The following is a 21335-nucleotide window of genomic DNA, read 5'->3' as shown; positions in this document are numbered from 1 at the left end:
ACTCACTATTGCAGACATGTGGAGCAGCAGGTGCGCTCGGCGGTCTCCATCCAGCCCAAACAGCCCGCCGGCTGAGCGACGTCCGCCAGCTCTTTCCGTGCCGTTCATCATAAGCGCCGGCGCTCTCTGTGAGGCCTGATCTTTCTAGAACAGACTGGGTTGGAGCTGCCGCGCACGCCGCGCGCCCTGAGGTCGACTGTCTGGAGCATGTGAAGGTGGAGCATCTGCATCGCTGTGAATCAAACCACTTTTATTTCTGCTCCTCCGCATGTGCGTTGATGTTTGCTCCTCCCTCCAGCAGGGGCCGCTACAACATTTCGATGCCGCTGCTGGATCTTAAAGGCTTGTGTGTTGTTTCTGTGCCCCCTCAGAGGCCGCCGGAGAAGTGCCGGTACGCCGTGGGCAGCGTCCTGTCTGAGGGGGAAGAGAAGCCCGACGAGGAGCTGCAGAAGATGTACGAGAAGTTTGGCTTCAAGGTGTTCTCCCTCCCCGAAGTGAGCCACACCGTCACCACCGCCTTCCCGTGCACCACCTCGCTGTCGTATGCGCTGGGAGCCTACAGGGTCTACCCCAAACTCGCCTCCTACATCGAGGTACGTAGTCCTTTTCGCCAGTCCTGTACTGGAACCCTAACCACTGACCCAGCACCTAGTGACCTACCGGTATAGAAAACGTAAATTTTGGGAGTAAATGTGAACTTCCAGCTCAGATCAATGCAGCTACATTGACCACCACTGAAGCGGAGTGGATTCCCATCAATGATTCACCGGCGCTGCTATTGGCGGGTCTGGAAGGTGCAGCCTTCCCTTCGCTCACTCTCACTCCTGATGAAAGTGGATTAAACCATGAGATGGAGTCTCGCTCAGGTGCTGTGAGCGCATTAACAGTAGATGAAGCCTCCTGTCCCCCAGGCTCACATTTCCTCAGGACAGAACCCTGGAAGTTATCGACGTTCACCCATTTTGGGCGTCACGCTGCATGAATAATGTCCCGCATATGTTTGTATACGTGAGTGCAAACATGCAGAAGCTTCAACATCTGCTCATGTGTTTATTTAAGCTCCTGCTTTCTGGGGTTTATAAAAAGGACACGTAGGTCCACAGAAGGCATCTAGAGTCTAGCCTTCACCTTGTTTTGAGAAGAAGAAACTTTCTCACATTTCTGTAAACTTCCTGTTTGTATTTTGGTTATTTTGCATGCGAAATGACGGCGACGCCGACCTGGCGCGAACCGCCCAGTGGCCTCTGGTCACAATTCTCCAGCTTCCTTCTCATTTTGTTTTCCCAGCTGTAGCTCTGCCAGCACAAACTCTTAATGCGTGCTGACCCAGGCCGACCTTTTAGAGACCTTCCACCAGCGTCCCCGTTAAAATTTAGCGGCATTCCCTTTAAACCCCTCGGCTCTTATGCCAGCGTGCCCAGTGTCGGCGCGCATCTTCTGCCAGCACGCCGCTCTTGTCGTCAAACTAGGTGATGTCACCACTGCGAAGGCATTAGTTTTTACTGCCTCGCACTTTCACTGCCACGAGGCGAGAGCCCTTGTCCGAGCCCATCAGTCGACGTGGGCGGCGTGACGGCTGTTAAGGGGCCCGCTCTGGTGCGGGAGGATGTGCTAATAACACAATAACAAGCGGTTTGAGCCGTGGAGTGGCAAGTGCACCGCGCGCAGCCGGGCTGATGAATAATGGAGCGCGATTTAGAAAGCTCGGTTAGAGCGATGTACGTGCTAGAAATGTCTGCCTATATGTCCGTATGATTAATTAAGTAGATTTGCAGAACGGGGGGCTTCAAAAGGAGGGAAACACTCGCGTGACGCTGGCGTTCTCCACATCTTGGAGGTTTTCATCTGTAACTACTGTTGCCACCGGCAAACAGTGGCGGAGTAAATCTATATGATAGATGGGCACCTGCAGTGAAACAGTCAGTTTTACAGGGTAACACTTTCCAAAGGTTGGTATTCAGTAAGACAAACACCGTCCCCGTTCCCTGGGAGACCGTTCCCAGACCGGGGAGTTCCGTTACCACAACAACGCTGGCAAAGTCCAAACAGTCAGGCTGACATCACAAAACTGATGTTCCTGTGTGAAGGGCTGTTGATTAATACACATGCTGGAATCTTTATTGTGTTTTATTTCAATGGGGCCAATTAAGTGTGAAAGCTGCCCGAGTTGGTCCTGAACCAAACTGCCCCGCGGTTAAAATAACAAATTCCAAGATGTTGACAGTCAAGAGCGTATGCGGGGAGCTGTAGGGTCATTTCAACAGATTCCAAGGTCTCCTCCAGCTTTTTATATATATTTTTCCATCCGAATTAACTACAACGCTAACAAGAGGCATCGGAACGACCACTGAAGGACAGAATAGTTGTAAAACCTGCTGAAATTTACTGTCTCGCCATCACTGTCTCCACAGCGGTATCATCAGACTACGGCGCAAAGGTTTTTGTGGCTTTGTTGCTATAGCAACGGCTGTACAAGTATTGATTAGCGCAGCTTTAAGCCTTATTAGTGCTTAAAGCTGCATTTTAAGCTGATGCTGTCCCAGACCGGCCCAGCGTAACGCGCTGCCGGAGACGCAGGTGCGCCTCTCGGCCTCTGCAGAGCAACACTTATCAGACAGCCGCTTGTGTGTGTAAATGCCAATTTTCTCCCCAACTCTTTTCTCCACACTTGCCCTGCTGCAACACACATACACGCACACACACTCAGAAAAAACAGGAATGAAAAGGTAAAATCACAAAATAAGCGCTGTCTTATTTGGGCGACTTCATCAAAAGGATCTCCTCAGAAACTGTCCCAGTCGTTTACCGATCCTTGAAGGTTTGGAGTTTCTTTTCTCCTTTATTTCACACTACGGTCACAGTTTCGTCCGCCTCGAAGGCATCGCAGCAATTGGAACGCGCTCGTGTGCGATCTGGCGTGGGTGGGATCTAATGTATCCTGTCTCATTCTGTGTCGTAGCATTTTAAAAAATACGCCGCGCGACACAAACAGTGCCGATGGAACGGGCCGGCACAGTTTGTGCCGCGGGTTCGAGTCCGCGCTGAGAGCACTGTTGAAGGAGGACGGTTTGGTGTAAATCTCACCTGCGTGTGTCGCCGATGTCACTCTCACGCGGAGCGTCGAAACGCTCACCTCCGCTCCGCTCATGCTTTATTCACCAGCTGCTCTCCTTCATTCTTTGATGTTAATATTTGTTGAATTAAATATCCACCATTCGCCTCGCCTGTCTCAGGGATCTATATTTTTAATGCGCCGGTCTGATCTGGGGGTGAATCGGTGGAGCAGTGCTGAATTCAGGCGTAGCCGCGCTGTAAACAACACCTGAGTTTTGAGGCCTTGGTGCTGGTTTGATGCTTCAGTTGGCTGAATACAGATTTGTCTCCTCGCTCCGTTTCTGCACTGCCGGTGAAACAGAGCGGTTGTGCAACTCTTGTCATGGTTTCTCTCTTTTGTTCAACAACTTTGCATCAGCTTGAAGTGTCGCGCGCACTCACACACACGCATGCGCGCGCACATTTATCAGTAATAACTCTAAATCGTGTTAGCGCTGTGAAGGCAGTTATTTTCCCCTCCACATCAGGTAAAAGAATCCTCCCACTCCCTGCTTCATATCTCGCTATTTCTGAATGTCGCGCCTCATCAGAAGGCTCCTTTGTTGTTCCCCGGCTGACGGGACTGAACACTTTGAGGAATGAGTTCTTTTGCGGTGTTCTGCAGCTCATTTTTGTGTTTCCCGCTACAGTGATTGCATTAACGCACGCGTTCATCGTCTCGATTCGCCAAACGCTAAGATGCTTTATTAGTGGGCGGGGTCATCAGGGGCCACGAGGGTCATCCCGGCTGCACAGAGCTGCTCTCCCTGTTATGTCGGTTTTGTGTGCATTGTCATCATCTGTGGAGAGGATTACACGCACCTCTCAGCCTTGCTTTTGTCAGGTAATGAGGAGCCCGCTCCGACCCAGCGGGGTCATGGAAGGCGTGGCGAGACTTCCCCGTGTTTAAAGCCCGTCAGGCTCAGGGCGACGGCTCCCTCCGCTGTCTGCTCGGCAGTCTGTGCGTGGGAGGGTGCCTAGTGGCGCGGCTCGTGGACGCCGGGGCATCGAAGCGCGAGCGAGCGTGCACCTGATGGCCCCGATTGCTTGAGAGCGCGCTGAAAATTTATGTTGGAGGGAGACGTTGCCGTCCTCTCCTCCTCGTGCGTTTCAAAATATGCCTTGTGATAAAAGCAAGGGAAAAGACTTCCATTATTAATGCTGTCATTCCACTGTCTTGTCCCTCCATATTTTTATCGATTAACTCTTCAGGACCCTGAACAATTACCTTGGAATAACTGAAGACACTTGTCCTGAGGCAGAAATCCGGAGACTTGCTTTTTTTTTTTAATATCATGTATTTATTAAAACTCCTTCATTTCCTCTCAGCCTGCAGAGGAACCTCTGCCTCTGGAAACATGCGGCTATATTTAGACACTAGTGACGCTGACGACAGTTCCATCACCTTTTTTCTTTTCATTCCTGCGAAGACAAAAGCAGCAGTGCTGGAGTAATGTGTACACTCTGGGCTCTGCCTGTAATTTCACATAACGCATGCAGGAGCAGCCTCGGAGCAACTTTAATTCACTTTCCCCGCCTCTCGCCGCTTCCGTGTCCTTTGCTGCATTTGTGTTTGCGTTTACGCCCGAGCCCTTCCGAAGATGAAGGAAGATGCGGGTGATGAAAGCCTCATTCCTCTTGTTTTGTTCTTAAACACGAGCGCAGCGGTGCACACGTCTCATTACGGTTCCCGGCCCCGCTGTGCCTGGACCGTCTGCCCTCGAATGTTCCCTTGTAAGTGCCTAATCTACTTGCACTTTTCAAGGCGGCGTTGTAAACATTTAAGCCGCGGGAGGCTGTAATCATTCTGGTGTTCTTGTCGTGTTTTCTCCCAGGCGCCTGTCCTCCATGGCGGGCCAGCGATGCAGTAAGTGAGGTTGATAGCAGACAGAAGCGTCGGTGCCGTTCTCATTGATCCCTCTCTGCCTCCAGATCTGGGACACTCATCGTCACGTATTGCTGCCAATTAGTCTCTTTCTAGCGAGCCCTTTGACAGGTAGCATTTTCACAGTTTTCTTCTTCATTATTTTCTTTTTTTTGTCTCTGTGCTGTTCCTGCTGGGGTAGATCGGCCCCACAACCACCCAGCCACATGTATAAATGATGGTTGCCATGGCAATGTCACCACCAAGGCGTGGTGCGTTCATGCAGACGTACAGAAAAATTGAATACGCACTGAATTTGTCTTTACATATCTGCACAGACTTCTGAAGGAGCTCAGAAGCTGAATCGCTGCCTGAATAATTCCTTGCGATTTAATTGCAGCACTTGTTTATCCTGGACTAAAGGTTTCTTCATCCTGACCTTCAGGGTGGGCAGCAGGAGTTTTGTCTTTCCACAGAAGGTCATCCATGTTGGCCAATCAGGTGGTCTGTTTGCATAGAAGCTCATATGATGTAACATGTGAAAAAGATAAGAATACTCTAGCTTTCAGGCTGCTGTGAGACGAGGCAAATATCCAGTCAGCCACTGGATCGTTCTCCACCAGGGGTCGGCAACCCGCGGTTCTTTAGCGCCGCCCTAGTGGCGCTCGGGATTTTTTTTTTTCAAAAATATGAAAATGGATATAATTTCTGTAGGAGTAAAAACATGACAAACAGTCTTAAAGTTTTCCAATGCTTTAAAAATGTGTAGAAAAAATATTTAATTTCAACAACTCTGTCAAGAAAGATTTATATAAGGATTTTATTTTTTTGCACCTCCAGACAGATTTGTTATTTTGTTTTGTTTTTTGCTCTTTCAACATTTTGGGTAACCGACCCCTGTTCTACACGATGGGGACGTTCTCCTGTGATAAAGTTTCACTGTGAGCGAGCCAGGCCACAGTCACGTCGTCATGTAATTGACATGCAAGTACCTCATGTTGCAGGTATCAGCTGAAGCTGATCCTTCATGAGGTCCTGCAGGGACGACGACCTTCATGCCGAGGAATTCCAGGAGGTGATTAACAGCTAATGAAGAACTCGGATATGTAGTGTTTAAGAAATCTGATGCACGTTCGTGCGGGCAGAGCTGAGCAGCGGAGTGCGAGAACTTGTAATGAAAACTCCTCCGCCCCATCTCCAAAAACACAGAACATTGAGGATGATAACAAAAGGGTTGGGAAATTCAATAAAATGGAGAGATTAGATTCAAGAGGTGCAATTTTCAGAGACTGTGACTCACAAAATGAGCAATAAGGAAGAAGCTTTTTTCTTTTCCCTCCCCAAGAAATATAGAGGGAATGATGCTGGAATATGATGCGGAGCTGCTTTTTTTTATATGCTGTTTTCTGAACATTGCAGGATTAATATTTCATAAACGAAAGCCAAACTAAGTCCAACCACTGTTGAGCGCATCAGAACTGCTGAGCGCTGGGCTTTATAGAAGCATCCTTCTGGCCGTGAGCTGAGAAAAGACGGTGATCAATGAGACAAAGTAGGAACCCGTCGAGAGAGTAGTGGCCCAAATTGCTTGCCTCTGTGGTTTCTCGGTCAGACTTCCATTTTCTTCCACGGAACACCAGTTTCAGGGTTCAGCCATCAGCAGACACGTTCACTTCCATTTAAACACCGCTGCTTCTGCAGCTAAAGGTCAATATTTACTTTATCTCTGTACTCTAGTTAGTAAATGTCACCAAAACAGCAGCGAGACCCTGTTTCATCATTAGTTTGTGCCCATATGTTGATGCAGAACCGAGCCTGGGCGGACAGAGTAGCGAGCCCTCCGGGATTATAAGAGATGAGACAGCGACGTCTGAGCCTAAAAAAGCTCCGTGGGTACAAAAACGCACGAGTTTGAATGCATCATCCTGTGCGAATTCTAATGCTAATGTAACGCAGATGTCAACACCATCATCTTCTATTGGCCTGAGCAACATATCAACCCAACAAGAGTCCAGCCGCCTCCCAGGAGGGGGGGGGAGCATGTTTATTTGAGGGCGCACTGAAGCATGACCATGAGGATGGAGGAGGGTTATGCATGCGTGTGGACGCGCTCTGTGTGGGCGTGTGCCTGTGGATGTGTGCGACGTTGTTTAGATGGAGAGCTCATGTTTTCCATGTCACCGAGTATGCGAGTAATAAACCAGGCCGGCGAGCCCCATGTGAGCCGCCTGATCACATTAGGGTGCTGCAAATTGATTGTAAGCGCATAGTTGTCTCCACCGGAAAGTGCTGCTGATCGTGGGGGCGGGTGAGCGTGCCGTCCCCTAATTTGATCACTCAGAATCTAATGCAATCCGCATCGCGACAGCCAGCGCGGATTGGGATTAATGTGCCGATAGGCTAATCAGGGATGCAGAGGTGGAGCAAAGTTAGGCTAGCAGAGAACGCCACCGCAGCCAAACTTGGCGGCGTTGGCGCACGCTTGAATGCGCATTACCTAGTGACGTTTGGTTTTTACAACCGGCTTCGAGCTGCAGGGATGGACGGATGGACGGATGGACATCAGACCGACCGGGACAGAGAGGCAGCAGACGTGGGCTCTGTGGTCGGATTCTCGCTGACCTTATATCAGACGGGTGGAAATGAACAGCGGCGGTGATACGGTTCCTGCCACCGCCATTATCTCCTGTCACAGTCACCTCCCTCGTCAAATACCACATTTGCATGACCTGAACACAGCACCGGCACGTGCGCCCCCCCACCCCAGGATGTCCAGGCGTGACTCCTCTCCCATTGTGGTTTCTGCATTTCTTCTTCTAAGGCAGTGGCGTTTAGGATATTTAAAGGAAAGACACCGAACATGTGTCCCGTTTGATGAGGCGCACCACTGTGTTCTCTCACGATGTGTCACAGGAGCGTTTTTGCTCCTGACAGGACCAGCCCGGTTCCTCCCTCACCTTTCTACCTATCCCATCGAAGCCCCCGCCACGTTAACCGGAAGGGTCGCCATCCAGGTGGAAGAGGCCCCCCCGAAATAACCTTCACACCTACTGAGGAGGGAACGATCCCAAACGTGTCTAAAAATCGCAAGCTCTCGCCATCGCGATGTTCCGGCCTCAGAACCAATGCTAAAGCCTTTATCTGTGGGGGGAGGGGGGATTTGTCTGAGGGTGTTTTAACCGTCTACATGCCACAGGTCCCAGACCAGGCCCGTCCTCCTGCACCACCTCCGTCTCCTCCTGCGGTCTTTATTGGCTTTTCCCCTCTCATCCCCGCTCTAATATTCTTGTTTGTCTGGGGGGGCTGGAAGCCTTATGAACCGGGGGAAAGGGTAACGTTGCCGGTGTCAAAGTGCAACGCTAAGCCATGCAACCCCGGGAGAACTCCCCGGAGACAAATGATCACATTTAATGTGTTTCACAGTTGGGCCGCCACCAGTGAAATGAGAAAAGCTTGCCCCCCCACCACACACACGCCTGCACACCAAATATGAACCAGCACAGGAGAATATCGTAGGAGGGAGAGACACGAGTGCACGGGTTTGTGTCACTGTGGGCATTTTAATGCCGATGTCGTGTTTCCAGAAGAACTCGTGCTCGTTCCTCTGTGAACTGAAATAAAGACAGCTAAGTGGATGAGTCCATTTATTAATGCCATTCATGAAGCCGTCGCTCAGAGGAATGACGCTGGGCCGGATCATGTTGAAATCACCACCAAAATATAAAAAAATAAGCATCAAATCTGTGCGGTAGTCGAGTCAATGCTACATCCGAAGTATGAAAAGCATATTAAAATTCAAATTAAACTTGTTAAACTACTGTTGCGGTGGCGCTCTTGAGGCCAAAAGGAGGAATAACCAGCACTTAGGAACACAAGCTGGTTAATAAAAATGACACGCCCAAACTTTTCCCTCTTTAAAAAACCAAACTTTATACTAGATCAAAAGAGTGTAGAGTTGGCTTGACAAAAGACGCAATTACCCAGAGCAGTCTTGAGAGAGTGTTCAGGTAGATTCAGACTCTTCTGTCAGATCCCTCCTGTGTCTTGCTGAGTTCTGTTGCCCGGGTGATCCTGAGAGCCTTCTTTGCATTCTCTAAGAAAATACACCGACCCAAGCTCAACGTATCACAGCGACGGGAAGTATAAAGATTTGACCTTCGGCTGCATCTGCAGGGAAGACGCATTATTGTTGTTGTTGTTATTATTATTATTATTAGTAGTAGTAGTAGTAGTAGTAGTAGTAGTACAGTGGGACCTCTACTTACAAAATTAATTGGTTCTGGAAGTTGTTTCGTAATCTGAAAATTACGTAAGTAGAGACGCATTTTCCATGTAAATGCCCTAATCCGTTCAAAGCCCCCAAAAATTCGGACATAATTTTTTTCATAAATCATAAAAATGCATCAAAACATGTGACAAATACATGTTAGAATTAGATTACTGCAATAAATGTAGGAATTCAGTGCAAGGCTTCTCCAGGAACAAAATGAGCTTTATTACAGGCTAATCTTACATTAGCCGTCATTACTAGCAACGAACGTTAACACTTGTGGTAACACCGCCATCTAATGGACAAACATACAAACACCCACAATAAATAAAAGTGAAACGAAGGCGACGCTGGGATACACACAAACATGTACATATTGACGTCCCTCCTAGCCAATGGGATGACAGGAAAATGCTCGGCGATAGCCAATGGCAGAGCAGCTACAAGCATGTTTGCGTTCGCTAAACTCCGCGAGCTGTGAGCAGCAGCGGTAGCGTATTTTTGCCTTTCGTATCCTGAAATTTCTTTCGTAACAAGAGGAAATATTTTCCCGTTGAGACGTTTCGTAACCTGAAAATTTCGCGTGAAGAGACGTTCGTAAGTAGAGGTCCCACTGTATTAGTGTTGTGGTCATTACCATTTCCATTAGTAATTAACATCACATATCATGTCAAACATCAGGAGAAAGAGAACCAACTCCCCTATGGTCCCGAGGAGCCTGTGCCCAGAGCACTGCAGCCTCCTCCAGCCATTGATTTCAGCCGCCAGTCCTGCGCTTTGGGGCACCGTCACGAGTGCCGAATCCCTCGCTTCTCAATTGCCGTCAGCCATGTTTTACCCTGTGTGCTGAAGTCTGAGGGCACCTTGTCCTCGTGGGGCTTATCTACAGCTCAGTGGTGCGGCTTGACCAAAGGTAGCGGCCAAATCTTCTGCTGTACCAACTTCTTGCGGAACATTCTCACGACAGAAGCCAGTGCAACTGCGCTGAAATGGTGACACGATAGCGTCGTTTAACGCTCGTCCGCAGTCACCCATTTGCTGAACCCCGGTGTTTATGAGGCATGGCGATGGCTAGCATCTATACGGTAGCCGTGGGGATCTCTTGGTGCCTCTGGGAGCTGGTTGGTTAAAGATCGCCCTCGATGGATGCGTGAGAGGTGCTTGCAGATGAGGAAAATAACATTCTGGGGATTTTTCTGGTCCTTTATCTCATGGTCATAAACAACTTTGTGAGTGACCTTCACATAATGAAACGAAAGGGTCGCGTTGCCGTGTGGGCTGCCTTGCTTCCTTTCTTCTGCCAGGTAGCTAAATTAGCTGCTCCCTCCTCTCTCGTTGGCGCGCTCTGCCAGATTTACATAAAAGGGGAGATGGGAGCAACAGGAGAGCGAAGCAAACGATCGCTTTGTGTTCATCATCTGGTGTTTATAGATGTGGGGAGCCTAAACACAACATGTTGTAAAACTGTGCTGTTCGGAGAAAGTTAGCAAGAGAACAGCGAATGTTCTAGCTGTTCTTTATAATGTTCTGTGAGCTTCGTTGGACTTTCTTGTTCTCTTAATCTGATTTCTTCTCTCCCCACACCTGGAGCGAAAGTGTCGTTCCTGTGCTTCTACCAGGTTGCGCAACCTCAGAAATTCTCAAATGGAGTTTGGTGTAAAGTGGAGCCAGGAGTGTGATTGTGCGCATGTGTGCGCATGCCTGTGTGGTTGTGTGTGGGTCTCTATGCTCTTCGCTCACGGCTGCTAATTGGAGAGAATCATCTATAAATAGAGTTTCATGGAATCTTTATACTGGAAGTGGGGAGATGACTCAGTTTCAGATACTTTGTATGTCTCTATACGTGTGTTTATTTCTTTGCATGCATGTGTGTGTGTGTGTGTGTGTGTGTGTGTGGGGGGGGGGGGTGTTTTCCCTCATTTGATCTGACTGTTTTCATCCGTGTTTGCTGTACATTAAGATCGTGCTATTACAGCATCGCTGTCTCTGCTGAGAGCAGATTCATCCTCTCCTCATCAGCACAGTGAGGAACACTTTCATACCCCCCCCCCCGGGACCTGTTGGCAGCCCACTGTTCTCTATATATTTCCATGTCTGGGTAACTTTTTTTTTTTTCATATGCGACAGAAAATGAAGATAAATAGTTCCCCAGCGTTACACAGTGAGCTGGGAACACATTTACATTTCCGTTTCTTTCCCAGGCTCATTTGCATTCCGGCTCATTTTCTCCCTTTCTCATCCCAGCTGAATTACGTGTTTTTGTGTTTACCCAAGTGGAGCGATATCCACAGGTGATCGTCCACAGACGCAAGTGAGCGCTTCGGCTCTTGCTTTGTAAACGCTGAAATGATGCCCCGTCTGATTTGAGGCTGTCACGTCCGCCACAGGAACGGAGAAATGGAGCAGGAGCAACAGGGCTTTGCTCACTTTATGGGAAAAGCCGATGAGAATTCCCACAGTCTCCAAACACAACACCGCGTCTGCTCTTTTTGGTAACGACAATGAGGTTTTAGACCGAATGTCCCACTCTGTCCTGCCAGTTGAGGAGCCAGAGAAAGGAGGATGCTTGATGGTTGGACTGGTAGAATGTTTGAGGTGAGGCGTCACCAGTGGAACCCAGTGAGTGACGGCGTGTGGCAAACAGACGTCATTTCAGCTTCCTTCCCTTTTTTTCTGGTGTGCACGTTTAAGACGGCTCCGGCTCTTCAAAAGACATCCGGCAGCCACTCTGCGCACCCCCACGTACGTCCTCTGCAATCCCTCAGATTAGCAAAGTAGCTGCGGACTCCGTGGGAAAGGGCTGTGGAAGAGGGGGTCTTTAACGGAGACCGTTGCTGTGGCAACAAGCGCCGTTAAGTCCGCTGCCCAGCACTGAAGTAACCACACAACCACGTTGCCGGACATGGGGGACGAGGGACAGGGAGGGGGACGCGCCTACCTGGATGAAGGCGTGTGAAGAAAAGTCCTTCAGAACTGATTTCAGAGGATTTGATGAGTCTTTGTTTCTCTCCCACCGCAGCTGCTTCCCCGAACAAGGACTCTTTTCCAAAGGTGTCTCAATCCGGGTCCTGACGTGCCAGAAATGCTGCAATGCGCCGTCGTTTGTTTTGACCACGTCCCCAGATGAGTTACCCTGACGTGCACCTGTCCTACCTTGGCTTCTTTTCTGGCGATGGCTTTCCCGACCGCCCTCATTGGCGCCGCACTGGCTCATGGGTGGTTTTGGCAGAGACGATCGGTTCTGCTTACGGCTGCATTTTCCTTCACGTCCAGATTTGTCTGAAGCTCCCCGCCTTAAATACCAACGCTAGAACTGTGATGCCGGCGTCCGTACTTCCGTTCGCCTGTCGGATCATCCGTCAGTTTGTCACTCAGTCTCATCCGTCAGGTAGAGGGGACAGATTTTTGGGGGTTTTTTTGCCCGTAGAACTGCAAGAATTAGATTAATAAATCGTGGTCATGCTTGCCAGCCGCAGTAACAGCTGTGCCTTGGCCCGGCGCAGGGCTGATGGCGCTGAAACCCAATTTCCAGGTGCTGTTGACAGGAAAGTGAATGCAGCAGCTTCTGATTTTGTTGTTATTAAAAAGTTGCACGCCGGCACGGCCTTGTGAACGTCTGAAGTACATACTTTGAAGCACGGGGGTAGGTGAAATGCATCGTGGGATACCTAGTAGAGCAAGTGACTGTTGGCAACCTGTAAACTTATGAGCGTCGGCAAATGCATCTTTTGGGTGTGTGACTATTTTCATTTACCTGGAAAAATCCCTCAAACCCAAACTTTCCCAATTAAGGTGTCGGACTTCCCCAGAATTCCTGACTGATTGGTGGAACAAACTTGTGGCTTTTATCCCAAACTTTGCTTCACTCGAGTTTTGATCGTTTGGAAAACAAAAGCAGAAAAGTTTGAAGATTTAAGTAAGACCTTTTGTGTGTTGTGAGCCTGATTTCAAGGCATTTCCTGGAACTTTGAGGTGTGGTGGACATACATACCACATCGACGACCGAGATCTTTAAAAGGGTAAAAAAGTTTGTGATAATTAAAAATTCCCGGAAAAGCTGGTGGTCAGCTCTTTTCAAGTGGGAATGCAGAGCTTTTAACGAAATTCCTTGATTACGACCGCTATGACAGATGGAAATTAAGTAAATACGGGTTGTCACTGCTGTTTGAAAGACATTTATAGTCATCCACCAGTATGAGAAATGCTCAAGAGAGTAATAGAAAGCACATGTAATGATCAACGCCAGGATGAACGTCTCCAAGGAGAAACATAATGTATTTAAATGGATAAGACGGAAGAACTCGGAGATGGAATAATAATGAAAGTGGCATTTGAAGATAAAGTTGGTCCCGCAGAGACGGTGGATAATGAGCACCTATAAGGGATGGACTGACAGCGGCTGGGGGGACAGCGAGCATCCGGGGTGATGAAAAGATGTGAAACAGACGTGCAAGTAAAGGGCTCCGGCTCTTTCACGAGGGCTTCTGACGAGAATTCTCTTTAACGTTCATTTCACAGAGGTTTGTCTCTGTTGAGTGGACAGGTGGGAGTCGAGACCAGGCCATTCGGTAATCCCTTGGCCTGGAACCGAACCCTCGACCGTCACGCATTGATCCATAATCTCTAATGTTTTCTCCCGCCGGTAGAAGCGGAGCGACGGCAAAAAGGAGACGATGAAGGACGCGGACTTTCATGCTCTGTCACACTCGGATCTGAGTGTCGCTTTCCTCCGATCATTGTTCAAATATCGCTTTCATCATTTTATGCTAATGTTGCTAGACTCATCGCCAGCCCACGGTTTAACTAACACACTGGGAAAACTCCCACTCATCCAGATGGCCCGTCTGCGTCCGGGCGCCAAGATCTGTGCGAGAATTCTTCGTAGGACCTGAAGCGAACAATATCGACAGGATGGTGATGACTAAAATGATCTGCCGCTCGTCTTACTAAAGGGCTTAATAATAATCAAAGAAACTTTGGGGACATAAACACGTATTGACAATCCAAGTGTGGGTTCCTTTACTGCTAAACTGTCGTTGTCCAGTCAATGAACCAACTGTTTCTGGTACACATGTGCATCGTTTTAGTGGAAATATAAAAATCTAGCTCTCCCATGGCTTCTGTTAAAAAGCAGATCACACCTTTGTGCTTGAAGGTTGCAGTAAATGCTATCGTGGTAGAGAACGGGATCAACAGAGTGATAGCTCTGTTGCTGCTTCCCTCTCATTTTGTCTTCCCTCCACATCCCTTTTTTCGCTGCTGCTCTGTCTTTTGGGCCCAGCGTCTGTTCAACTGTACCCTTAAAACACAGTCATTAGTGCAGGATCAGCCTGAAAAGCACAGTCAGGAGCTCGGTGAGCAAAAGCTGCATGTTAATTGTAACCATTAGGCTGCTGTGCTGATAGAGCGCTAATAGAGGGGGGTCGTCGGCCTAAACATGGCCTCTCGCTCCACGGACACTAGCGGGGCTATTGTGGCTTCTGCAGCCTCAACAGCTCCTGGTTTGAAGCTGACACCAGATCGCCCCTGCCTGCATCTATTCCCCCTTGATTTAAGGAAAGGAGGCGTGGAGCTGAAGCAAATTGCTACGTTTGGCGCAACCTAAAAACATGCCATTAGCCGGAAGTTCGTTTCCAATTTGCTGCTTTGTTCTCTCACTGAGTTTTCTTTTTTGTCTTGATGCCTATGGATGTTATTTAAAGTTTTAGGCTAAATTGTTCCACATTATATCTCGAGATGGTATATTTTAGAAATATTCAGATTAAAATATTGCAAAATTCTGGTCCAGACAAGAAGGAACTTAAAATATTCCTCTCCTGACATGTTTAAAAGATGGGAGTATTTGAACATTTTAGCTCTGATTTTAATTCTTGGTAATTATTTTGGACTTGGTTAAGTTTCCTTTAATATGTATTCATTTAAATTCAAGTGAAAAAATTTAGTTTTTGTTAATTTAATTTCTAGTGGGAAAAAAAACAAAAGTATGTATTTTTCCAAACTACTTTTCCAGGGGTCCAGGGCAGGATTCCTGCACAGACTAATTACAATTTCAACTTTTTAAACACCCAATAATTTGCATTGGGATTCTTAAATACTCATGAATGAATTTGCATGCAATCATCCAGTTTGTAAGTGAAATCCGTGTGGGCACGAAAGACAAAAGTCATTCGGCGAAAAACGGCGCTGCTAGAAACAAAGCGAAGTGCGCAGGCGACGTCGCTTTAAATGCAAATGAGCGGAGAATTTGGAGATAAAGCCATCACCTGAGCAGAATTCCGCTGCTGCCGTCACTTAGCGTGCACGCGGCGACACGTGTGTTGCGATCTCTTCCCGCCCTGGCGACAGGCATTGGCGCCATGGTTTATTCATGACCGCTCGAATTTTAGGCGGCGCCGGTGGAGGAATTCATAGAGGGCGGAAGACGTCGATGAGGTGGTTCGATGTGTTGAGGGAACATTTTTCACATCTTATTATTTATCCTTTTCCTCTGCCGTCTTCCTTGCTTGGCCAATCCTCACAAAACTCCAGACAGAACTCATTACCACCACATTAATCACACCATTGAGATGCTAATTATAATTCTTTTTCTCTATTGTTGAACACAAGGCTCCCGCCCCCTCCTGCCACAGCATTAAAGTGCAATTCGCTTTAAAATAAGATGTGTTTTTTTTAATTGGATTGGCGGTTGGTGTGTGTTGGAAAGCCACTGGTTGGGAAACGGCTCCAATTTTGGGTCCTCAGCTTTGGGTTTGTGTGAGTTCTTCTGTTGTAATAATCAACAAACTGAAAGGATTGACCAGTTGCTCCTGCGGCCCCCAGGTTTAGATGCTCCCTTCCTACGTGGCGTGCACGTGTAAACCACACCTATTGAAACAATCGCTTGATCTCTCTGTTCACATCTGCTCCTGTTAATTGTGTCTCATTAGAACCGGAGATATGAATATCGACGACATTACACTTTCAGATTAAGAACTCAATTAGATGAGGAAAATCAGTCCGACTTTTTTTAAAGAACGAGTCACTTTTCATATTCGTTTCCACGCCCATGATTCAATGCGAAGTTTTAATGGCCACGACTAATTGACTTCAAACCCCCTCCAATGTTCTTTCTTAATGGTCCACTGCATTCAATCACATGTGTTCAGAGGAAACTCTGTGCTTATTTGAGACATTCAATAATTTTAAATCTTTTTTTTTCCCTTTTAGCTTTAAGTCTTGTTATCCTATTGTTATGAAGTCTCAATGAGGACATTTTTCACCAGCTGCAGGATCATGAATCTAGCTTCATAATGTTACACTGCAGGATAAAAGCACTATTTTTCAGCAGACACCAGAGCTGATTGCACATTATCTGTTTTTCCGTGCTGTTATTTAAACAAGTGGTGGACACTTGTGGCGCAAAGCCATAAGTTCCACACCCGTTGTCCGCGAGACGGTCGCTGCAGCTTTAGTCATCTTAACATTTGATTTGTGCTATGTTAGCATTAGCCTGGCTAGCAAAGATGACGTGTGGGTGGTGGTGTGAGCAGGTTACCGTGGCCATTTCATATTGAACAGAACCCTCATGCTCGTCTCCATCAGGCCAGATGACCTTTCATTGATTTTCTAGTCTAGCGCTCCAACAAATCTGACGACTTTAAGATCAGCGCATGATTTTAAAGTGATTTTTGCTTCGGTCTTCAGTGTTCTCAGAGGTGGAAAAGGCGTGCCTGTGTGGGAAGACTTGGGAGGGCTCTGGAGACGTCGGTTGCTGCTGACAGAGACGCTGCAGTTGGATCTCATCTGTGTGTAGCTTCTCCCCGATCGAACGGGTGCACGCGGAGGTTACCACAAACCCGTTGCCCCACTCGCTCCTTTACAATTGTAGCGATGGCATTTTCGGTCCCCCAGAACTCTGCAGTTGCAGCCGCCGGTGGTCATCTCTGTGGTGCCAGGGCATGGGAGGCCCGGGCCTGCAGAGAAAACAGCTCCTGGGGCGGCTGAATGGAAAATACTCTTTGACCATCAGGGACAGGCTGAATTGGACACCTCTGCAGAGGTGCAAAGGATTTTATTTGTCTCTTTCCACAGATAGCCAGGGGTAGTGGTGGGAGGCTCGGGGGGGGGAGGGAGGGTGCGTGGATGTAATAGAGCAGTGGGTCCAACCAGACCAGGGAACAGAAACGACTCAAGGGACTGTCACCAATTGTCACCAGGAGCCGAGCAGCTTTTGTAATAATTTTCCTGTCTCGGTACCGGGGGGACGGGGGTGAGAAATGGCCTGTAAATACAGCAGATGGGTGGGCGCGTCCACTGCATCCGTGAGGACGGACCGGCGTGTTCGGCGTGGCGATGAAGCAGCTTCCATGCAGAGCTCAGGGGGCTGGGGAGGGGGGGGGGGTCTTTCTTCATCCTGTCACACGGGCCGTGTCGGCTGGAGACCGTCACGCGAATACAGGGCTGAGTGAAAGTTCTGTCTTCCTTTCATTATTCACCGCTGCTGCTCAGCCATTCCTCCCATCGTTCCCTGGAGAGGGAAGGTGCGCTGCCACTGATTCACTTGGCTGCCGTGGAAACGGCTCTTGCTGTCTCACAATCTGTAGTAGCTTTAAATGACAATCCAGAGAATGGAGACATCCACCTTCCAGTGATGGAGGAAGTAGGAATATATTTATGTTTTGGCCTAACGAGGCCTGTTTTTGCCCTCCTTACTTCTCCCTTTATAGTGTCACCTTTTTCAGTTTAACGCTGATTTAGTACCTCTGTGTTCAACTTTGAGCCGGTCGTTGTGGTCGGCGGTTCCTCTGCAATGACCGCAGCAAATCCATTCCCAACGTGTCAGACCGCCATTGTCTTCCTGCAGCCCGCTGCTCCAGTCAGCCGTTCTCCGGTCGTCTGGGAACACATTCTCCCATCTCCTAGAAAACCTCAGAGGAGCTCGGGCGTCCGGCTGAGTTTTATGTGCTGAGGAACAAACAAACGGTCATTTTGGGCGGGAAAGAAACGGGGAGAAAGTTCTGGTTTTAGCCAGCACTCTTCAGGAATAACAGCAAATATGGTGGAGGGGGGGTCCGGGGTGTATTAATGCCATTAATGCTTCAGCCCCTCAGCCCACATTCTGATTTTACCAGGCCTCAAACAGAGGGTATCTAAGACCTTCTGATATTTGCTCGCGGTGTCGCTCCCCCTCCTGGAGACCCCCGGGGGGGGGCATTCTTCATCTCCCGTCCTCCTGGCCTCGAGCCAGCAGGACCCCTGGGTGGAAGACAAACACGGAGCAGGAAGATGAGAAAGGGCTGATCTTTGAAAACAGGCTTCTTCAAGTCGAGTCTTTCAAGACTCTTCTGGATGAGGGCGATTGTTTGGTCAGGCTTAAATCAGCTTCACCACACACACACACACACACACACACTTAACGCACACTCTTAAACACATAAATCTCCATAATTGAGCTCTTCTGCTTCACTAATGTCCCATTTGCTTTGTAGCTGTGTTTATATTTCAGGGTTAGTTAAGTGAGGCAGTAAATCAAGCTGCAGGGGTGTTGTTACGTTTCCCTCCCTTTATCGGCACTTCCATTGGAGGAGGAGGGATTTCGTGCACGCTCGGAGCAGTTGGCAGCGAGGTCGGAGACGTTCCACGGCCCCCCATGACAACACCCATCAAGCTCCTCAAGCCTCCTCGAACGCAGAAATCCGATCAGTGATCGGCGTAATCCTGTGTTCTTGACATGTCTTTGTCAACTTTCTCAATTTTCTGTCTGTCAGAAGAACAGGCAATATTATGGGATAACTTAGTTCACATAAGCAAAACCATGTGATGTGAAGCCTCGCGGTTTCCATAGTGACAGAAAGATGGCAGAATGGATCACTGGAAGGTATTAGCTGATTAAGCCGTCTCAGTACCGCTCCCCTTTTAATCCACGACACTCGAGCCGCTATCGGACCATCAGACTGGATCGGCCCGTGTGCGCTTCGCGTTTTTTTCGCACTTTTGCTGCTAATTTGTTTGAAGCGCCGAGAGATCGTAAACGATTAGAGAGCACGGCACGGAGATGGAAGGCGACACTTTCAGCAGAACCATTAGGAAGAGTTAATGGTCTGTAAAATTGATTGATTTAGTGACGCTTGTATCAATTGGTTGTTAATTTGTAGGAGGGCGGATCGGGACTCAGGGGCCGCAGCGCCACACTGACCTGTGTTTAGGTGTGCCGCCCTCGTCCGCCTGCATATCCTGCAGGAGAAGGAGATACGGGCAGAGTGGATGTCCGACAGGACCACAGGGGGACATAACGTAAATGGCAGCCAATCAAAAGGTGGGCATGGAGGAAATGAGGGGAGGAAAGGGCAAGTTGAAGTAATGCTCGCTGCTCGGATAATTACAACACTGAAGCTGGTTACTTATAGGAAGGGATTTCTTTTTTCACTTCCCCGGTGAGAGGAAATGCTGGCAGCAGGTCGGCTGATACGGGGAAAGGTGTTGGACCTTTTAAATCGCTCCCACAGGAGGCTGCATGCTTCCAGACACGCCATCATCTTTGTAAACGCAGATCTGTCATGTTTAGATTGATGAAGGACCGTTACACATCGGCGGTAACGGCAAGCAGAACAATGACCAATCAGGAGAGAGTCTATATATACCTTCACAAGAGCTCCAAGAAGCGGAGCCCTGCAGGGCAGTGCACTTAGCACTCTGTCATTCACGCCGACTGTAAAGCCTCTAAAGATCCAACGAGACACACCGCTGACACCAGCAGAGTCAGCTGGATCACTCTCAGCAGTGGGTTCATATCAACACAACAAACCCATCAGGAACGTTCACGACCGCAACAAATCGGACTTCAGCTCAAAGTCAAACAGCTGCTGTCTTGTTTACTTCGGGCGTCTGTGCGCGGTGCGGCTAATTAAGAGCAACAGACAATGTCATGGGTTACAATCACATGAGGATTGGGCTTGATCATATATAAATAAAAAAAGGCCTGATGTCACCAGTTGAAGGACTAATAACAAAGAACATTTTTACACATTAGCTGAACACAATTCAGAATTAAATACTCTGTATAAGTTATATGTGTTATTTATGGTAAACTGTGCTATTGGTCACTAACGCTTCACATTTTCACCCAAAGATGACCCTCTCAGCTTCTCATCACCCCATCCTGTTCTGTCATGTCATTTTGGTCTCAGATAAGATGAGATGAGGGCGTCATAGACAGTAAGGTTTGATGAATTCTGCATAATTCTTCCTGATGTGGAGAGCTTAATAATTAAGCTACTGTATCAACATTGTAAATGTTCCTATGAGGAATACCGCACCTCCTTCCCATGTGCTGACTTCTTTCTTGTGTCTGGTGGTATCCCGTGGAGACGTGTGTGTGTACTGTATAGTCATATCGTCTCCATTTTCCTGCTCATTATCGTGGCAGGTTCAAGGAGATGTGAACTCATTTGCATATTCGGTATCCCCGGGCTGGAGCCCCTTTGTGAGGCAGTCAGGTGATTCATACTGATGCCTGTATGGTCTTATTTTTCAGAGGATTAAAATAAAACCAATCAATCAGCCAGACTTGCCCCCTACGCAGGAAATCGAGTCCAGTGACTGCTGTGAGAACATCCATGCTCCTCACAACACAGAACAATGGAGAGAAGAGGCACAATTTATCGGTTTTATGGGTTTCATGTACACCCAAACTCTGCCTCATACACACATCATGACAGTTCCTTCCTGTGTTGGAGAAACAGCTGCAGAGCTGCTTGAAGATAGCGTAACTCAAGCGCGTCTTACTTTATCAATAGTGAGAGCTCATATGAAGCCACAGAATGAAGGTTAAAAGTTGTAAAAGCTGTGGCGTAAAGGTCAGCCAATCAGAGCAGCTTCGCCATCACGCCTCCCGTTTGCTTGTTCCTCAGGAGAGGAAGCTTTGCGCGTTCCCGTTCATCGAGGTCTGCGGTTCCGACGTCATCACGTACATGGCCCCGCTGTCCCGCCAGACGGACTTCTTCGTGCCCGAGATGAAGGAGGAGGTTAAAGCAGATGTTAAAGAAGAGGACTCTGATGAGGACAGGGGAACCGACATTACGGGTAAGCACTGCAACCAATAAGCTGGACTCTCGCATTGTGTCTGCGTCC

General features: G+C 48.3%; 1 protein-coding gene across 1 annotated transcript in view; it reads left to right on the top strand.

Moving 5' to 3' along the window:
• The window catches only part of tex264a (testis expressed 264, ER-phagy receptor a), a 34700-nt gene that overhangs the window by 7947 nt on the left and 5418 nt on the right, over window positions 1–21335 (top strand). Inside the window, exons 2-3 of the mRNA XM_057028989.1 lie at window positions 372–593; window positions 21116–21287. Of these exons, the coding sequence (XP_056884969.1) occupies window positions 372–593; window positions 21116–21287 (394 nt within the window). The remainder of the gene's footprint in view (window positions 1–371; window positions 594–21115; window positions 21288–21335) is intronic.

Source organism: Takifugu flavidus, chromosome 4 (assembly GCF_003711565.1).
Source record: "Takifugu flavidus isolate HTHZ2018 chromosome 4, ASM371156v2, whole genome shotgun sequence".
NCBI classification, from domain to species: Eukaryota; Metazoa; Chordata; class Actinopteri; order Tetraodontiformes; family Tetraodontidae; genus Takifugu; species Takifugu flavidus.
This window is presented reverse-complemented; position numbering and strand designations above follow the sequence as displayed.